This window comes from Desmodus rotundus, chromosome 3 (genome assembly GCF_022682495.2).
Source record: "Desmodus rotundus isolate HL8 chromosome 3, HLdesRot8A.1, whole genome shotgun sequence".
NCBI lineage: Eukaryota > Metazoa > Chordata > Mammalia > Chiroptera > Phyllostomidae > Desmodus > Desmodus rotundus.
In genome coordinates, this window is record NC_071389.1 from 143,873,224 (window position 1) to 143,894,324 (window position 21,101).

The 21,101-nt window shown below is 33.4% G+C and overlaps 1 protein-coding gene across 3 annotated transcripts in view; it reads right to left on the reverse strand.

The window, feature by feature from the left end:
* Positions 1 to 3,268: 3,268 nt before the first annotated feature.
* Positions 3,269 to 21,101, reverse strand: part of USP15 (ubiquitin specific peptidase 15) — a 107,573-nt gene continuing 89,740 nt past the window's right edge. For all 3 annotated transcript variants that reach the window (XM_024576441.3, XM_024576442.3, XM_024576440.3), the window contains 13 exons: positions 20,802 to 20,960; positions 20,500 to 20,724; positions 17,076 to 17,159; positions 16,883 to 16,977; positions 16,594 to 16,785; positions 15,597 to 15,712; positions 15,142 to 15,414; positions 14,724 to 14,794; positions 14,269 to 14,384; positions 13,465 to 13,614; positions 11,972 to 12,075; positions 8,995 to 9,083; positions 3,269 to 5,220 (listed from right to left, as the gene is read on the reverse strand). In XM_024576441.3, coding sequence (XP_024432209.1) covers positions 5,038 to 5,220; positions 8,995 to 9,083; positions 11,972 to 12,075; positions 13,465 to 13,614; positions 14,269 to 14,384; positions 14,724 to 14,794; positions 15,142 to 15,414; positions 15,597 to 15,712; positions 16,594 to 16,785; positions 16,883 to 16,977; positions 17,076 to 17,159; positions 20,500 to 20,724; positions 20,802 to 20,960 — 1,857 coding nt within the window. In that variant the 3' untranslated portion in view covers positions 3,269 to 5,037. The remainder of the gene's footprint in view (positions 5,221 to 8,994; positions 9,084 to 11,971; positions 12,076 to 13,464; positions 13,615 to 14,268; positions 14,385 to 14,723; positions 14,795 to 15,141; positions 15,415 to 15,596; positions 15,713 to 16,593; positions 16,786 to 16,882; positions 16,978 to 17,075; positions 17,160 to 20,499; positions 20,725 to 20,801; positions 20,961 to 21,101) is intronic.

Below are 21,101 nucleotides of genomic sequence, written 5' to 3' on the forward strand. Positions count from 1 at the left end.
ATTCTCCTGCTAAAAACATATATACTTTAATAACAACAATTTCAAAACCTGGGTCTGAGCCTTCCACTGAAGAAGTCTTTTGTGGGCAATGATAGAGCTTTCTAGTTGTCCATGCCAGAAAACACTGCCTTATTTTGCAAAACCTGGAAGTGCCTACCTCCACATTCATTAACTCACTTAATCCTCACAAAAAACTAGTACCATGGTTGAGAAAATTCAACCGTGAAATTCAGACGCAAATGTCTGGTTTAGAGCTAGCTGCGGTGACATGGTTCTAAATATAAAGTGTCTTCTACAGTATCTCCCTGCCTCCCAGCAAGCACCACCCGAGTGAGTGCCTATGATTACTGATGTCCACTGTTTGAATCTGCAGGATGACTTCAACTCACACAGTAGAAACATGGCTCAAAATTGATGTAACTCTGAATTTTATAAGTTGAAGAATTTTATCCTACTAAAGCCACTCAATACTTGAAAGCCCTATAGGAATTCCATTTTAAATTTTAAAAAATTGTAATGTTTTCATATTTAACTTTTTTTGGTTTCCCTAAATGAGAGCGATTCTAAAATAATCCATGTTTGCAGGTTACTTTGTTTCAGTAATTTTCAGGACACTGGTAATTCACCACAGGTATTAGGGGGAGTTCAGGGGATGAATAATGACCTGGGCATCTTGAGCTTCTTGTAGGAAATGAGTTAAAAGGACATGATGGGATACTGTTGAACTCTTAAAATTTAAAAATTGCCCAGTTGATATAAATAGAAAGATGGTTCTCACTAGAAATGAAATAAAATACTTTCACTACTTACAGGGAGAGGTCAAGGGTGGAAGAAAGCAGACCCTCATGAAAGAGTGAAGGCACGCACCTAAGGCCAGACATAAAAAGAGCCCAAGCTGAATTATTTAAAGGCTAGTGCCCGCCCCTAAGAGTCAAAGCGGAGGAGGAATAAGGAGTTACACTGTCTGTTAACCTCCAGTGTTCCTTTATGGTTTAAAGGAGAAGTACTATAAAAAAGTTTTAATGCGACTTCCATTTAAGATGTTACAAAGTTTAGGAATCCTGAAAGATTTTAAATAAGAATTAAAGAGCAAGATACCATGCAAGGTTTAAAACAACAGTTTGGGAAGTGTTCAGAATCTGTCATTACTGAGAAAAATGTTAAGAATAAACATTAAGGGAAAAGGCTGTTGGGATGTTTCCATATTTACTGTTTTACTTTTATGCGTATAGATTAAATTCCATTCCTTCACCAAACTATATAGAAAAAGCCGAAAGTTCCCGATGAGGGAAAATTTTGAGCAAAATGAGCACCAACTTCAACCATGATTTTCTACAGTAGAACATAGTTAATTAGCAATACAACTGAAACATGTAAAATATGATTTTGTGCATATTAAAAATATGCAGTCATATTTTTCAGCATTTCCATTTAAAAGAACAATTTTCAAATAGTTGCATTTTTAGCTGCTTTATATAGACATTTCTAGGGAAAAAAAGACATAAAATACATTTGACTGATTTTCTCTCTGTCCTTTGACAGTCTAGTCCAAAATACTATGTCAAATTTTGATTTTAACAGTTTATTCACTTTCTGGATTCCCTTAATAAGCTGGAGTTTTTCCCTTTCACAGCCCTGGCAATTTCCAGGCTCCCAAAGGCAGAGCTGAGATATAATTAGACCACATATGATGTGGGGTGAGAATGCATATATTTGTCAAAAATAACTTTTGTACTGTTTCCTATTATCCGTTTTAAAATTCTTTACCCCATCGTTAGTGCAAACTAGGCTTGATCAGTATTTGGATTCTTACCATGTACATTTTTTCTTCCCAATTCTGATATTTAGAATCCTGTTCTATGTAGCTTATAAAAATTTGAATATACTAATCCAGTTTTGTTTGTTGCCTGAGCTTTTTGGAAGTTCCTTTGCTTAATATATAGTAAATATCAACTAAACACATGCAAAACATACAAACTGAATTGAAATGCACCCCAAGCTAGAATAATGCTCACAAAAAATTGTTTGTATGTTTCATTAGAAAAATCTGGTAACAAAACAATATAACATAGCCCTGCAACTTAACACGTAAGTCAGCAGGATATAAACCAACTCTTTTTTTTCTTTCTCTATCCTCTGGCACTTACAAGAATTGTGGGTTATCAATAAAATTGTATTTTCAAGAGAAGATGTTTAAAAAAAAGTTTATTTTATTGTAGAGTAAAAATTATGAGTAAAGATTTCCAATACTCTTCCTTGGCTTTAAAAATGAAATTTTCCTTTCCTTCTCACTCTTCTGAGATTTCAGAGAACATATTATTTCTTCCCCTAATGTACAAGAATTCTTCACATTTCTACCTTAAAAACTAAACTGGAGAGAATGTGCTCACCTACCTTGTGCAAGCGAAGCCCAGAAGCATACCAAGTAGGGGGTGGGTGGAAAGCAGGCAATAAATGAAAATAAAACAGACTAAAAGTTGGCCTGCTTTCGATGATCACAATGCACCAGTAATGTACATTTCTAGGGTTGAAGACTCCTACGGGACTGCTGCCCTCAGCCCCTTGACTGAATGAGACCCCCTCATCTTCTCTCAGAGTCTCCCAGCTTCCTTCTTATGCCATCGCCTCAGTGAAATCAGTTGATGAAAAATCACTGTCTTCATACTGTACCAATGGCTTTAGTGCTTACTGATCTTCATGCCCAAAATCAGTATTTTGTGTGGTTTTCCTATCTAGTTGCTAGGAAAGCGAAGATTAAAATAGGTCTACTGTGCAGATTATAGAAGAAAGCAGAATATTTGAACAGCTTCTCCATAGAATTTAATTAAAACTAAAGTACAGGTGTAGAAAAAGTCATTAAAGTCAGGGTTGCATTTGGGGAAACGTAAAGAAGGGTTAGTGAACGCTTCTTAACATTGGAAATTGGAATCTAGGGCTAGGAAATGTTAATTTTGGCTTTTCTCTAAACCTCAGAAAAATGGAAATATAGGCTATTAGCTGGCAGACGGCAGGAAGATTCCAAGCGCTGTGACTGCAGCAATATTTGTTTACTCTCAAGATGGCAGAAGATTAATCGGTGCACAAACATCAGTTTAATGAATGTTTAAATTTAAAAAATCAACTTTAAAACATGTCCGTAAACAGGAGGATTCACTGCTCTGGTATGCCGTCTTTTCCATTTTTAACTACATGATAACATATAAAGTCTAGCATATTCAGTCATCTACCCATTTATCAAAAGATTCAGAGTAAGAAATAAAAGACTAAATAAGGCCTTGAATAGCTTTATTGAAATCTGTATAAATAAACATGCACATTTCAAATGTAAACTCAAGTGAACTCAAGTGCAGACAAAATTTTAACCTCTGTCATGCTGGAGGTTAGTTTACATTAAAAAAAAAAAAAGAAAAAGAAAAAAAAAAGAAAAGAAAAAAAAAAAAACAAACAAACCCAAAGCAGCTTTTAAAATACCAGGATGAAAAACCAGCTTTAATATCAAGGTATAAAGCAAAGCCATGATCAACATACCTCATTTATTTATTATCCTGGTCAAATGCATTATTTTTTAAACTTTAAATGCTAACATAAATAAATAATTTACCAAAATGTGCACTCACAGAGTGAACTTTTATTTACAATACACAATTTATAATCTATTGTATTTGATTAGTTCAAGTGAAGAACATTATACTTTTTGCTTTAATAACAGTGGGACACAAAGCAATTTCTCAGGTAGTCGATATGTGAAATGTGCCCCAGCATTTAGATTTTCTATTAAAGGCAGTATTGTATGCCAATTGACAATACATTCTTTGAACTAGATCAAAGGGAAAAAGCAGCGAATGAAAAATGTTTCAAATGTTCACACATATTTTTGGCATCCTGGATCCTTAAATGTGGTGAACTAAAATCAAATTCAAGGTTTGTATGCTTTATATACTGTACAGGTTCTAACTCTGGAACATGCAAATGCCAATTCTCTTATAGCAAGTTACCTTCTGAGAAATGCTGTAAGGCTATGGTGAATTCCATCAGGAACACACAAAGAAAGTTAACAGACCTACCTTTAAAGCCAATTGTCCATTAATGATTTGAAGGCCAGTATATGAAAAAATTTCTCATCCTAACCTTGATGTAATTATTACTATGGATACAGAATACTATTAAGTCTGTCCTTACATTACAATAATTGGGAGAGCTAAAAGTTGCCAAGTTACCCAAAAAAATGGGGTAGAGAAAAACAGACAGCAAAAATTTTAATTTTGAACCAACACCAGATTAAAGATATGCATTTTAAAGCAAGTCAAGAATTTGAATGTCTAAGGAATAGATCCTAATAGCTGTAAAAAAAACCCCTTACATTTAACTGAAAAATTACTTTGGATGGGGCATGAAATCTAGAACCTGTTTCTATAGTAAGATGATATTTAATGATACTACAAAAGGATATAACTTTTTCAAGATTGTTTCTTATATCATGGTGTGTTTGTTTTAATAGGCCCACACTGATTACCAGGGGTAGTTTGAAAATTTGGTTTTCCAAGAATACTACTGCAGTATTTGTGCCACGTTGATACCGCAGTTAAATATTGTAGTAGTATATGTGGCAGCCTAATGCACATGAACTAGATTATCCAAAAACTAAGTTCAGCCATAGTTTTCTTGCAGTATTATTAGAGCAAAATAAATGACCAACATCCACAAATTTAACATTTGTCATCAATTAACTCACATCCAAAAAATTAAAGAAAACATAATTCATCAAAACAGCAGCAAACTTAAAAGGGATTTATTTGTGATTTCCTATATATATTTAGCTTGTAAATACAAGACTGTAAATGTATTAAGAGACAATTTCTGTTAAAGTTTTCATTGTGTTTCACTTCAAGTACTGCACAAGTTAAAATCTGATAAAGGATTTACATTCGGTTATCTGAAACGCCCCATCTCAGACTTTTGTTTAATGTGGTGGATAACTTCATTTCAATAGATACCACCAGCAGGAAAGTCTCTCTTTTATGGCTTCTAGGACTTTCATTAGTTAGTGTGCATACAGTTTTCATTTTCTATATCATTGTCATTATCATTGCTATCTTCATCACTTTCTAATGGGATGCCTGTGGCAGCTGAAGCACCTTTAGTTTCTCGGTCAAGAGGGAAAAAGCCAGTTCCACTGAAAGTGTCTTGCCTCTGGTAGAAGAGCACATATGCTGCTTTGGACTGTCAAAACAAACAAAGGATGTTAAAAAGGTCATGAAGCTCAAAGGTCACAGTAAATATAGCAGGGATTTTTAGCCGGCACCCAATGTTGGGGATAGGGCATAAAATCAAATTCAAAAACCACACAAGGTAAGATGGAAGTTATGAACACTGATTACATATAAGAGGATTCTACTTATAAAGGAAGAATGGTCACTGGAATTTTAACATTTTTATTCTCTTCTAAATTAGTTGGACAGATAAAGAAATGCAACTATATTATAGATTAACCCAGTTACTCTATCATGGCATAGAATTCTATGCCTTCTTCCCTCCTGTCTCTAAGGAAAAGATAAGCTTTTTAAAACTCTAATTACAACATTCTGTGTTTGCTCTCGAGTCCACCTTTCCTTCAGTCATCACTCTGTACCTTCGGTGAGGCCTTATCTTCTAGAATTAAGTCTTTCTCACAGCCCGGCTTGTAGTCTATTATCCATCATGCACTCTTCTGCGCACTCCTCAATTCAATGTGACCTAACTGCTGCACCAACCACTTTAATGAACTAGTTTTTATGAGGGTCAATAATCTCCTATAAACAAATTAAATAAATGCCTTTTAAAAAATTCTTTTAGTCAGTCTCTCTATAGCATTCAATGTTTTACTACTTCTCTTTCCTGCATCCAACGATTTTTAGCTTCTGTGATACCTTTTCCTTAGGTCTTCTAGCTCTATGGTTTCTTCTAACTTCTCTGTGGGCTCGTTAAATCCTGCCCTTTAAAAAAATCATGTTCTGTCCTTAGCCCATCACTCTTTCTTACTGGGTATCTTCTTACCAGACAACTCATTCAATCTATGGCTTCAACTGCTACCTAAAGACCCACAACTCAAAATTTATAGAATTTGGAACTCTAGTCCAACTACTTAAGGAATATTACCGTTCACATAGCTGTCACAAAGGTACCTCAAACTTCAACAAATTTCTCCTATAGTTCATATTTTGGTGAATAGTGAAGTAAGAGTTCTCTTTAACTTTTTCCTCTTTGCATCTCTATATCTCTATCTTCATTTATATCTAATCTTAATCAAGTTCTTTTAATCCTATCTAGTAAATTTCATGAGTCCAGTCTCCCTTTATCTGTACATTTACTACCACTGCTTTAAATTTATTATTCTACTGAAAATGTTTTTATTTTTCAATTACAGTTAACATACAATATTCTTTTAGTTTCAGGTGTACAACATAGTAAATTTAGAAGCCCTTAACTGCTTAAATTACATGACAGTGCCCTTTCTTTGGGGGCAGACTATGATGGCTTTTTTTGCCTTTCTCAGTGCCTTCCAATATATCTTCTAGTGCTCTCAGGCAGATGTTAAGATGCAAATTTAATAATGTTCTTCTGTTGCTTAACAATCACTCCATGCTTCTCAGACTTTAAAAAAAGGTCTAAATAACGAAGAATGTCATCTTTCTTGATCTGAGTTCCAAATTTAGCTAATTTCTGCCCCATATCCCTAACAAGAGTCTTTCCTTTCAGAAATACCAAATTATTTGCTGTCCCCCTAAATGACATGGTCTGTCATGCCTCCTTACTTTTATAGGTACTGTTCTTTTTGTGTAGAGTTTTTTGCTTCTTTTGTCTAACTTACTCCTATTTGTTTCAGACTCAGGTTAAACACTACTTTCTCTATGTATATAAACTTCTCTGCAGTGGTCCTATCTGCTTTAACCCCAAATCAGATATTTAATAGTGCTTATCATATATAATTGTTAATTTGCTTGTCTGTCATCTTTAGATTGTAAGTCTCTTGAAATCAGATATTTGTTTTTTAACCTTGAAAAAGTCCTAAATATAGAAGGTGCTCAAATACTTGTTGACTAAATGAAGAAACATTGTTAAGATGGAAGTAACATCTAGTTCATACAGTGTATATGAACAAGATATATTACTTATTGGAAGGCAAGATTAGGGCAGTGCTGTCAAAGAGAGAGTCTTTGAAGGAGGATAATTGGCTATTTTGCAATGTTTTGGTTGGGAGACTAAACAGGAAAACAGAATTGAAAAGTGAGAGATATAACTTTAAATTAGAAGTCTTAGACAAACTGGAAATGTACTTAATTTAGGCATATACACATTTAAAAAAAATTAAGAGTTCAAGCCTGTTCTTTGTTATGGCTATAAGGAGATAAGCAACAGTACATAGTTTATATGTATATACATAGATTAAAAAAATTTGCAGGGAAACAATGCAAAATTACATCTGATTATCCAAGGATTAAAACCATGCCAATAAATGGGCTCAGAAGTTTATTAATTTATAAAGTTGAATAATTTAAGTTGAAGGATTTTAAAGTATTATAAACTAACACAACTAGTCTCTGTGCTCAAGAGTTATATAATTTAAACTTAGGGAAGAAAAAAGTAAAGCAGTCAGTACTTCCCACATTAACAGACAATAGGAAATATCACATGAGCAAATATTATATTTCTCACTCTTTGTAATATTGTGATCAATAAGTAAAATTTATAAAGGCAAAATTCATAGAAAAATAAACTATCAAGCAAGTCTTTGTTTTTAGAATATACTAGTCTTTTCATTAATCAATTCCTTTTTAAAAAAAAATTATTTAGTTATTTCTTAGAGAAAGGGTAAGGGAGGGGGAAAGAAGAGGGAGAAAAACATTAATGTGAGAGAAAACATTGATCAGTTGCCTCTCATATGTGCTCTGATCAGGGACCAGACCTGCAACCCAGCAATGAGCTCCGACAGGGAATTAAACTGGAAAGCCAATCAATTGAGCTACATCAGCCAGGGCAATCAGTATCTTACAATAAAAAAACTGCTCTGATGGGAAGCAAAACAAACACCAATTATTTTGGCTGTTCCTGTGGCTGATAAACTGATGCAAGTGTGAATAAATATAACTTCCTTATTTCTCTACTATCGGAAAATACCAAAGTAACAAATCCATTGAGCTACACCAGCCAGGGTGAACAAATGTATAATCTTTTATATAATCATGTCATTTTGAGTTTAAGTGTTTAACTGTCATAAAGGATAAGACTTTATTTCAAAAAACACATACATGGTAAGGCCCTTAAAGAATTAAAAAAAAAATCCTCACCTGAGGATATGTTTATCGATTTATTTGCGTTGCGGGGTAGTGGGAAGAGAGGGAGAGGAGGAAGGGAAGTAGAGAGAGAGGGAGAGGGTGGGGGGAGAGAGAGAGAGAAAGAGAGAGAGAGAGAGAGAGAGAGAGAGAGAGAGAGAGAGAGAGAGAGAGAGAGAGAGGTATCAGTTGTCCGTTGTATATACCCTGAATGAGGATCAAACCTGTAACTTAGGTATCCTAGGTGTGTGCCCTGACTGGGAATCGAAACCACAACCTGTTTTGGTATACAAGATGATGTTCCAATCAACTGAGCCACCCAATCAGGGCAAAAATATTTTTTCTATTTTAGCATTCTGATTTTATGTAGTCAATGTCTAGATATATCTGAGCCTACTCTTGGAGGATATTTTTTTATTATAAAAATAATTTGTTATTTTTTATAGAAAACCCCAGTTTTCAGGTTGAAAACTACTAGGAAAATTTTCATACTGCAGTTTATACTTTTGTTAGTAGGCAAATTCAGAAAACAAATTTCCACTTAGGGGACAATTTTACATTTTTAAAAATCAGAGCAAGTGTCTCTTAGCTATTAGAGTTGCTAGACTATGGACTATATAGTGTCTCTTATAGGCTCCTTTTAAAACTGGGTTCCTTGATTTTAGGAAATAAAAGACACACTTACCACAATCTGGTCTTCAGATGCAGTGGAGACACTACTGTCATCAAAGTAGTACCATTTTCCATCATCTTTATTTTTTGCAAAAGCAGTATCTAATGAAAAAATATAATCACTTCTATAACTGAAATGATTTATGGTTTTGGGGGGGAACCCTAAAAGTTTAAAATCATCTCTGTGAGGAATACCTATTAAAATCATATGATAATCATCTATATAAGGCCTATCTATTACCCATTCAACTGATTGCACTGATTAAAGGTTTTTAGAATAATTTCCTACAATCTACAAGCCTAAAATACTTTTCATACAAGATAATTTACAACTTTTTTCATCCCAGTGACAAACAGAACAGATTTATTATTTTTTAATTCACAGGATAACAATCTTAATGACAATAAATGATAATTAACATTTATCATGTACAGGCACAGTGCCATGCAATTTACATGCATTATTTATAATGAAGGTATTATTATTATTACAATTTCAGAGATGGGAAAGTGAGGCATCAAAAAAAGTTTAATTTCTCCAACAGCATAGCTGTTAGGTAGCAGAGTTAGGATTCAAACACAGGTATGTCTCTGACTCCAAAGTTTGAAACTTCAACCACAATTTAAATTTCTATGACAAATGTTTTTGCAAAAATTCTGTATCACTAATTTGTAGTGGTTTTTAAACCAAAATAATTTGAGCCTTAAACAAAAGTGCTGAGCAAGAGAAAGGTAAAAAGTGATTAATTAAGTCCCACAATTTTTAAAGATTTGCTTCATCTTTAAGTTGAAAAAGCAGCCCTTTTCCCATTCCATGCTTTGTATAAACTACCTAGAGTAACTGAGAAAACAGTGGTAAAATGTCCCCCAAACAAGTATCTGCTGTCAATAGTTTTTAAAATATGACACTTTATAGGCGTCTTCTAAATAATTCTACCCCTCACATACACACACACAAATTTGTTCTTTTGGGTGAACGCTATTGTGGGTCGTAAGTTTGTCAGTATGAACTCAAGACTGCTACACTTACAAATTAAAAGAAACATTGTTAGACTGAATAAAAAGACAAAATCTAATAGCAATATGGTTTATGGAGAACAAATCCTACAAAAAGGCCCACAGAGTTGGCAAAATAAATGATATCAAGAGAAAGCTAGACTAACATTTACAATTTTGAGAAGAACAAAAGGGAAAAATGAATGTCAATTCTTGGTAAAAGGAATAACAAAGAAAGAAGAGCTACCCATTATAAACATAAATGCAACATATACTGCCAAAAAACTAATAAAACCGTTAAAAGAAACAAATAAATCAACACTTTCAACAGAAGTTCTGACAAATTCCCCTCAGAAATGGAATGAACATGAAAAATGATCAGAGACAGTAAAAATTTGAATTGATAAGGTTAAACTATTAGAGCAATATAGAACTCTGAATAGAAAATACCTGTTTTTTAAGCACACAAATATTAAGAAACAGACCATTTATTAAGCCGCATGGAAGCCTTAATAAATTTGTATGGATTAATATAATGCAGATAATGCCCGCTACAAAGTAAAACAATGAAAGGAGAGCTTTACTAAAACCATTTAGAAAAGCATATAATGAAAATTAACTACATTCCAAATTTTATGGGACATAGATAAAGCAGTATTTAGAAGGAAATTTAGAACTTTTACTATAAAGCCTTCAAAAGAGGAAAAAAGAAAAAAGAAAAAAGCATTCAACCCCAAAAGTTGGGAAAAGAACAACAGAACAAACCCAAAGTAACAAGAAGAAAAATATACCAAAGGGAAGAGAAGAAATCAATAAAATAGAATACATACATTTAATACAAATAGGAAAAATTAATATAATGGAAAGCTAATTCTTTGAAGAGTAATAAGACTCTTAGAAGACTCTGAGAAGACCAATAAAAAAAAAAAAAGATAAAAGGTAAAGAAAAAAATAGCATAAGAGTATCATAAACAATTATTCTCGAATAAATTGGAAAACATAGGTATATTTTTAGAAAAATAGAAAATGCCATAATGCGCACATTTTGGAAAAAGAAAACTGAATAGACTTCAAAAGCATGACATAAATAGAAAAGTTTAAGGCTGTAGAGCCCAAGTAGGTGAATTTTTACAGATTAATTCTCCTAGACTTTCATGAATAGTTCATTCCTATACAATGCTCTCCTGCTTCAAGAAAGATAAAGAATCCTAGCCCATTTTATTAGAGTAGACATTTCACTTATAAATTAACTGTAACAACCCTAAATAAAATTAATTAACCAAATCCAACTGGGTATATAAAAAATACTAAAAGGTAAGTAGGATTTCCCAGGAATGCAAAGCTGGTTCAACAGAAAAATCAACTGAAGAGTGTAGACTGGTATAAGCAGCCTAGACGGCCATCTGGCAGTACTTAGGTACTCATGAGCCAGCAATCTCACTTCCAGGTGCATAGCTCAAAGAAGTTCTCACAAAGGGGGCCATAAACAATGATTTATCAGTCTTATGGTGGTAGAAAGTTAAAGGCAATTTGGATGTCCACCTTAATTCAGTAGAGAGATAAAATATGATATATCTGAGTCATGAGTTTAGAAGCAACAGAATATATGGACACATGTTAAGTGTTAAGAGAAAAAGGTAAGATTTATAGCACAGTACCAATCATGTAATTTAACAATGATGCATGATTTATAAGAGCACATATGTTAAACACATTAGAGAGAGAAGGTGAAGGAGAATGGAGGAAGGAGCCCCAAATAGACATGTAATCTTCCTGTTCTTTTAAATGAGCAGCATGAATAACTCAATCCTCTAATCCTAATGTCAAAAAACATTCAAAAGCAGATTCATTCATTAATCAATATTTATTGAACAACTACTACGTGTAAGACACATCTCATGTTTTCCTTTAAGAAGTAATATATACCTTAAGGAAAAAGGTTTGGAGTTATCAAAACATCATACTTTTAGTAAAAAGAGAAAGTGTCAACTTACAGTGTCCTCCTCCCATCCCTCCATAGTGGTTGGAAACAGCAATCAAATTATAGCGACAAGGACCTGCATTTGGATTAATTAGGAATTCCGACATATCCAAGTCACTGTTTTAAAAACAGATCAAGTTAGTTTTATGTTTTCTCTAAGTGTAATGCACTCTGTTCCCTACTATCAGTGTTGTTTGACATATATGTATATATGCAACATTCTTGAAATGCAATCAGCTATTTATAAACTGTCATTCATGAAACTGGAACATGCCCATCTTATAGCTTACAATTACTTCTGGTTATTCTTTTTGTACTTGCCTCATTAAAAAGCAATAATGACTAAACTTCTAATACATCTCTAATAGGTTCTACCTTATCATTACTTCCAGTTCTTCTTGTAATTATATTGTCAAAATGTTATATTCTTGAGATCTTCGATGGTGCACAATTTTGCACCAAAGAGAAAATTAACATTTTTTGGCTCCATAATTGCAAAACAACGTCAACTTTAAATTTATAATCACAAATTAGAACAAGCAATTCATAGAATGTTTTTAATATTATATTAATTATTCCCTTCCAATCACCTCTGTAATATATACCTCCCTTCAGTACTTGTCTATCAATGTCCTTTTAGCAACATGGGAGAGTATTGAGTTCTTGTTGCAAAATTTTGTTTGATAAAGTCCTTCCTGGACTACATGAGAACACAATATGCCCTTTCGGTTCTTCTGAATTCTCAGTTATGTTTAGTGAAACCTTAAAAAGAGGACTACAAAAATGTTATCTCCAGACTACTTTATACCTTCCTATGGCTATGATGTCATGCTCCCGACAATGCCCTACGAAAACTGCAGGGTGGTGACACAGTAACACTACTGTGTTACTTTTCTAAGCAATTCCATTTTTCTGGTTTTATATATGACTTTAGTTATTTTTTAAAAGAATATTTAGGCCCTGGCTGGTGTGGCTCAGTGAACTGAGCAACAGCCTGCAAACTGAAAAGTCACTGGTTCCATTCCCAGTGAGGGCACGTGCCTGGGTTGTGTGCCAGGTCTCCAGGTGGGGGGTGTGAGAGGCAGCTGATCGATGTATCTCTCACACACTGGTGTTTCTTTCCCTCCTTTTCTCCCTCCCTTCTCCTCTCTCTAAAAGTAAATAAAAAATCTTAAAAAAAAAAAAAAAGCATATTTAGGAATGGTTGATTAATTCTCAGAAAAAAAAAACAATCACTAAGGTCCTATGAATATCTTTAGATTTATAAACAAAGACAAGGACCCATAATAATGTAATACAGAATGAGTTTTATTCCTTTTTTTAAGTATGTTTTCTTTTTGTTCTTTGAAAAAAATCTCTAAGTAGAAATAAAAATTGTTACTGGTCCTTACAGATTGTTAGAAGTACTGAAATATCCACTCAAAAACTGAAATTGGGACCAATGCTACCTAATGTCTACAAAAAGTCAGAGTTGTCCAATGTTTACGAAGTATAACCAAAACTCACTTGATAGGAAAATCAACTAAGGTATCCAACTTGTCTCTCATGTATCGACTGTAAGAAAATCGCTTGAGATGTACCACAAGTACTGGAGGCAGGGACCACAAATCCAATTTCTTTGTGGCTTGCTGATGTTCTTTACAATTTGGGCAATACCTAAAAATAAAAAGAAACAATTAAAGCTTGATAGAGGCAATTAAAAGACTATACATTAAAAAGTTTGAAAAGTTCTGCATTGTTTCAGTGAGCAGTTATTGTATGCCTAATATACACCAGACTGAAAGGAATTCCTGTTATTATCTTCAATATATTTTCCAAACAGAGTTAACTGTTATAAACTAGTATGTAAATAAGTATTCAAATAAATGATGAGGGCTAGATTATTTACATTTCAGTATGCTAAAAAGACACGGGTATATCACAAAACTGTGCTGAGTTATATATATTAGAAAAATCTCAAAGTTTCTGGGCTCTAATGGAATAATACCACAAAACATATTACAATTTTCCTAAAACAATTTCTCTTAAAATGGCAGCACAGCTAAAAATTCTTCAGAAAAAGTAACTCAAATGAATTATTCATAGTAAAATGGATATTACGCAAAATATAGTAATGGGTTTAAAGCTTAACGTTATAATACTTTTAAAGACATTCTCATCCCTCTTAATAGAATGTTATCATATACGAGATGCTTAGTATTTAAAATATGAAAGAGAATTTAGTAATCACCTTTCTAACTCCATGTAGCACATACCTCAGTATAAATCCTTAAAAAATATTAGAAGCAATTATTTAACTTTATTTCTTACCAAGGATCTTCAGCACCTAGCTTTTCTTTTGTTGTAAAAAGCTCAATGCAATCTTTTAATTTCACAAAGGGTTTTTTAGGCGGTTTATATTCCACACTTTCATGTTTTTCAAAATCCTAAAGAGAAGTATTTCTTGAGTTAAGAAAACAAATGAAACAAAACTCATTTTAGTGATACCATCTTACTATGAATAGTAATGAAAAACTCCTAAACTTTTTCAAAAGAATCATAAAGCTTATTTCAGCTGAGATTTACACCACCCTTCTAAATAACTCCTGTATACACACCTAAAGACAATTAGGAAGTATAAAAAGAAAGCATGTTCAAAACTAACACGTCTTTTCTACTATATAACCAACGAAGTTTATACTGGCAAAATAAACACACTTGGTAGAAGCGAAAGAACAGTAGTGATGAACATGGAAAAGATAAAAAAGTGGTACGGGATGACTTACCTCAGCGGCGTTTTCATCAAAGTATCTTTTTTTCAAATCAGGATCCCAATCCAAAGCAAGAAAAGATCTTTCTAAGGTGGAAAACATATTTTTTCTTTAAAATTTAATATTCTTTAATGTTAAAATCAGTGTATTTTAATGTTAAGATATATATGAGAATAAACAAATAGCAGTCATGTTTACTCTTATTCGGTGATCAGGGCAACTTCCAAGCCATTAAAATATTTTAGGAGTTAAAAAAAAATAAAAAAACCCTAAAACACATGTTTTAGTATACTTAGAAATTAAGGCTTTTAAGATTTTAGATAGATATGTAAATATTAAAATTCATGTGTTGAACTTTGTGGTTTTCAACTAAAAAAAGTAACATGTTTTGCTCAAATGTAGTGTTCCATCAAGCCATTTCACAAATACTTACCATCTAGCCTAAGCTGCCTATCATCAAATCTTATATGCCTGGTATCATCTTTGATGTAGTTGATATCAGTATTGCCTAAGTTGTTAAACTGGAATGTAAACAATCGTTTTTTGTGTCCCGTGAGTTGACCTTTGCAAGTTTCTTCAGTGCATAATCCATTTTCAGAATCATTATCTCCTCCAACTGAATCTTCAGACTGACTGTTTTCATTCTCAGAGGGAAGTTCTTGATCTTGGCTGGATTCATCATCTGGTTCATCTGTTTCCATTTCACCTAATTTTAGGTATTAGAAATCTTTAAATAATCTCAATGCTACATTTAAAAATTATTAATACTAACGTTATTTTTTTCAGGCTTGCAGATATTTTTTAGTTTCTCAATCCCCATCCTCTCAACTTTTCTCTGAGGCAATAATCCAAGTGAAGCGTTTTTACAGTTTAATAGGAAAGTCTTACTTGGTGAGCCTTCCTCATGTATGCCATTTGGGCCATTCCCATTAATATTTTGGTCCTTACAGCAGTGTAGGGATCCTTCAGTGTCTTCGGTTTCAGTAGATATTTTGACATATCGGCTTAAATAAAATTAGAAATCAAACAAGTTCAGTTCTGTAAAGGTAAGAACTTAAAAAAGTTTTCTTTCAATAAAACAAAACTTTTTAACGCAGTAACTCAAGGATAGTAATGATTTAGTAGACTCAAGGATAAATTCAGACTCAAGATATAAAGTTCTATAAGTACAAGTGACTAATCATTTGTCTTGATTGTGTTTATAAAAAATTAATTTGTTCTTGCATCTTAACATGTTTTTATGTGCTAAAATGTGGCAAATATTTCCTCAGTTTGAAAAAGTATTATATAAAAATCCTTATTTAGATGAAATGTATATATTATTGCTAAGATCATTTATTGTTGTATGATGTGATCTTTAAGGGTTATAGGACTACAATGATTAAAATAGGTATCTAAGAATACTAAATATGTCAGCTATAAAGGATCAAGTGACATTCCTGATTAACTTAAAATTCAAATCAAGGTTTTTGGAAGGAAAAAAGCAGTTGCCTTACAATACTATGAACCATGAAAGTTTATCCTTTTAAATAAAACTATTTGCATGAGTTCTTGAACTAGCAGTAGGTATAAAGAAATAAAACATCTGATACTAGGATTTCAGAGTGTATACATAATGAACTTTTACTTTCTTCCAACTGTTAAATTTTTGGTGTAGAACAGCTAAAAGAATTCATGCTTCGTGGATTTGAAATTACCTTAGTAATGTTTTACATGATCAAGAATCTGGATCAACCTATACTTGGGATTTTTTTAACTGCTATCTGTCTAAACAAAGTTAAGAAAATACAGACTCATCTAATTATATTTTGATAGTACCTTGAACGTTTACTTTCTTTACCTATTTATATTTTATTTTGTTAATGTACAATGATCTGACACTTACCACATTCTCAAAAGCAGGAGATTATAAAGTTTATCTTCGGTATTGTTTCGTGGTACAGCCATAAGAAAAGGCTGACCAAAAAGTGAAGAACCAGTATGGTGGGTATAACTTGAATGTCTAAATTTTTCTCTTAGGCAAACAGGAATAATCACATGCTCTGTATCTTCTGTCCTATTGATGTTAATTTCAAACCTACAAGGACAAAACTGACTATAAATTCTGAAAACTTTTATGTTATGTTTTTGAATTTTTCTCAAGTAATGTTTTATACAATGAATTTCATACTTACACATAAATTTCATCCCGCTCTATAATACTACTAAGGTTTTCATCCATTGCGAATATTCTGTGAAATCTATGATTGAATATATCAGTAACTATCATCTAAAAAAAAAAAAAACAACATACTTCTATTGAGCTGGTTTTACAACACTGCAAAACTGAACTCCAACTCATATACTACGAATCCAGAAACATCTTACCTTATCTGCAGGTACTCCTGACAAAGCAGACAATGCTGTACAAAGATCAAGTATGTTTCCAATTTTGGGCACAACCACTTTGTACTAAAACACAAAAAAATTATAATGAATTGATTACTTTGCAAAAAAATATTCAGTAGATGAGAATGGCCTCATGTTTGCTTCCTCACATTCACTAGGCATTTGGCTCACAGTGTCTCCAATCTTACCATCATCCCTGGTGACTATGTCCATTTGGGTTATTTGTGTCTTATGTTCTGTTTTCCAGTCCAACAAACTTGGCATCATCTTTGAATACTCTTCAACATTTTCACCTCCTATGTTTAACTGATTCACCCTGACACTAACCTTAATGTTAAGAGCTTAAGCCCTTATCCTTTGGCATCTGATCATTGCAAAAACCTCTTCCCTGGTCTTAGCCCATCTGATCTAAGCCTTTCCGATCCAATCTTTGCACTAGCCAGTCTTCTTTCTCAAGTACAAATCTGGCCACTTCATCTCTCTACTTGATGATCCTTAGTGGCTCCCTTAGTCTTTAGGATAAAGTCCAAACTTCTGACCACGACATCAAGGTTCTTTGTGATGGAGCTTCTGCTCACCCTATTATCTACCAGTTTCCAAAAGTGGGTCATGTCCTCTCTCTTTTGCTGTCAGCCCTTTGTACATGCCTCCTTCTTGGTCTATAATGCTTGTATTTCTACCTTTCATGTGCTTAAAACCTAATCATCCTTCAGGATTCAACACAGGAATCATCACCAGTTTGGGTAGGTTACTCTTCCTGTGTACTTACACAGCCCCTAGTCACAGCCCTTTTACCACTGTATGAAAAACTTTTTGAGAAAAAGGACTAGGAACACCTTTGTATTTCTAGCACCTTACAAGTATAGAGTCTAATATATAATACATGTTCAATACCATAAACTTCAACGACCTAAAAAAACTTCAGTGATGGAGAAGCACAAGTAGGCTAACTCAGCTAATTTCCCTGTCCTCTCCAGCTGGTTAAAGCATAGAACTATGAGGCTGTCATTTTGTATTTGTGTTGTTACTACTTCAAAGTGGAAAAAAACCCCAATTCATCTGCGCTGTCCATGGCTTTAACCTCCACAAATTTATACTTTTGGTCATCAAGTGAGAAAAGAGGTAACTTAATGAAATCCACATTGCTGAAAATATAATCCATAAATATAAATAAATCAAGTTACACTCACCTTATAGGCTAATGTGTAACTTGAATGCAATCTATATAATATAGATTATATTATTGGCATGGGAGAGTAGTGCCTTTAACAAAGGTATTGTAGAGAAAGAGTATCTACATTTATTTTTTTGGTGTTGTAATAAAATTTTTACTTATTTTTTATATTTTTCTTATTCCATTACACTTATTGGCGTATATTTGTAAATTATAAATGAGAGAGGCAAGGGTGTAGTTTAGTATTGCTACAGTTTTTCTGCGTTGAAAAAGATGTTAACAATCTTATAAACAAGTGAATAAGTGAGTATCTAAAGGATGTGATTTTAGAAATGTGAACATAACCCCTGGCCAAAAAGAAAAACCAGGTCTCTACTGGCCCTGCTCATGGACAAGGGCACGTACCAAGTTTCTCTTGCTCTCTGCAATACTCTCAGCACTACTATAGGAAATACTGACATCAGGGCACCAAATTCAATGAGTTCATGAAGGAAACAAAAAGCTGCAGCAAAAGAAATGGGTGAAATTTGCTTAACTGAGTAAATAACTAGTCTCTACTAAACTATAATTACTTTTAATGAAAGGACCATATTTTTATAAACATTTTATACTGTACCCCTGTTGATAGTAAATCCAAACAGTTCCACTAAATGAATGGTAAGTTTACCTTTCACACAGATTTCATGAATATTGGTATGGGCTGAATTGTGTCCCCTCAATATTTCTATGTTGCCCTTGCCAGATGGCTCAGTTGGTTGAAGCACTGTCCCGTACACCAAAAGGTTGCGGGTTTGATTTCCAGTCAGGGCACGTACCTAGGTTGTGGGTTCAATCCCTGGTTGGGGCACATACGGAGTCAAATGAATGATGTTTCTCTCTCACATAGATGTTTCTCTACCTCTGTTTCTCTTTCTCCCTCTCTTCCTTTCTCTCTAAAACCAATGAACATATACTCAGGGGAGGATTAAAAAAAATACAAGACAACAGAGCTTGTGTATGGCTTTCTCTCTCCTTGTTGTGTGAGGACACATTGAGGAAGCGGCTGTCTGTAGACTGGGAAGAGAGTGCACTAGAAATCAACCATGCTGGCACTCTTATCTTCGTCTTCTAGTCTTCAGAACTGAGAAAAGGAATTTCTGTTGTTTAAACCACTTAGTCTATGGTAATTTGTTATGGCATCCTGAGTACAGTAATACAATTATTATATTCTAACAAACTGTACTGTCTGGCTGGAAGCCTAAACTAAGGATCTTTAGTAAACAATCTTCTATATTAGGAACCACATCAGCTTTGTTTATGAGAGCTTTATACAAAGCAGGTGCCCAATACATAGATGAACGAATACACTTTTTGAACACTACTGCTACAATGGTACCTCCAATCATGAGGGTTGGAAATACAAAGATTTACAAAGTCCAGATTTACATTATCAAAGAACTCGTGGTCTAGAGGAGAAAAGATCAAAGTATAAACCACAGGACACAATGACATTTGATAAGTGCTATAATAAGAATTTAGGAGAACAGAAGGCAGAAGAAGGAACTACTTTTATGGGGTGGGTCAAGTGTCAGAAACGAATTAGTTGATAACTAAAAGACGACAACATAATGCTTTGCTCCACAAAATGTAAAATAATCCAATTACAACACTAGGCAATGAAATCAGGCAGACAATTGATATTAAGACCTAGCATAGGGCTCTTGAATAAACAATATTTGATACTTCAAACTATTAAAAGATTAGTCAATTATTAAAGGAAGGATTTTTAGTGTATATTTCTACTTCTCTTCCAAGTTCTTAAGATACATAAAAAGTACATGTATTTAAATTTACCATTATATATAATGAATCAAAATAGGAATTAGTTTTACTTCCAATAATCACTGGAAAAAATTATACTTAACATCAAAGAAATTTAAAGTTGGGAAATAATACTATGTTAATAATCTTTGTAAGCTAATGCTCACCTCAACATTGTAAAATCAAACAATCTCCCATTTTTCTTTGATAAGAAAAAACCTTTGAGAATTTTGTTTGTACATGACAAATAATGATACTCTGCATATCCCTCACCCTTTCAAGTTTCTAAAAAGTTGTACTAATTTCCAAAGTACCTCACTTATAAAATCTTACACAAACTTATTATTATTAGACTGTGCTGCGGCATAAGGAATAAATACTAATTTTTTATAAAAAATAGCAAATGCAAAAAAAAAGATCATTACGTACCTGCATAGGTTTGGTAAGTGGGTCCATTCTAACTAAATAAACTTCCAAGGTACGTTCTTTTTTCATGGGTAATGGAAGTGTCAAGTAACAAAAAGGATCAAATGTGACTGAAATCTTAGCACATTCAGGACAAACTAGAGTTGATTTAAAAAGGCCATGAAATATATCTACTATGATAGAATCGTTTCTTTTTAAATGGTTTTCCCAGGCTTCTTCAGCAACTACCTATGAAGAAAACACACGTATTATACAGAGATACCTCATTATTAAAACAATGGTGACAATAATATCATTAAATTTACCTTATCTGGCCTTCCATCAGCATCTTTTAATTGTATGTATGGTTTTTTCCTAATTCTATTCAAATCCTCATGTAGTCCATCTAACAGGAAAGCTAGCAGTTCCTGACAGTCCTGCTGCTGGTACCCAGAGAACTGCGGTGCGAAACGTCCCACCTGTGTCTGTAAGACAAGCGCGACTGTAAAATCGGTTCCCGGGACAAGACTGATTAAAACCAAACCAAAACAAAACACGTAGTTAATTCTCATTACTCATGAATGCCACATTTGTGAACTTACCTCCTTGCTAAAATTTATTTAAAC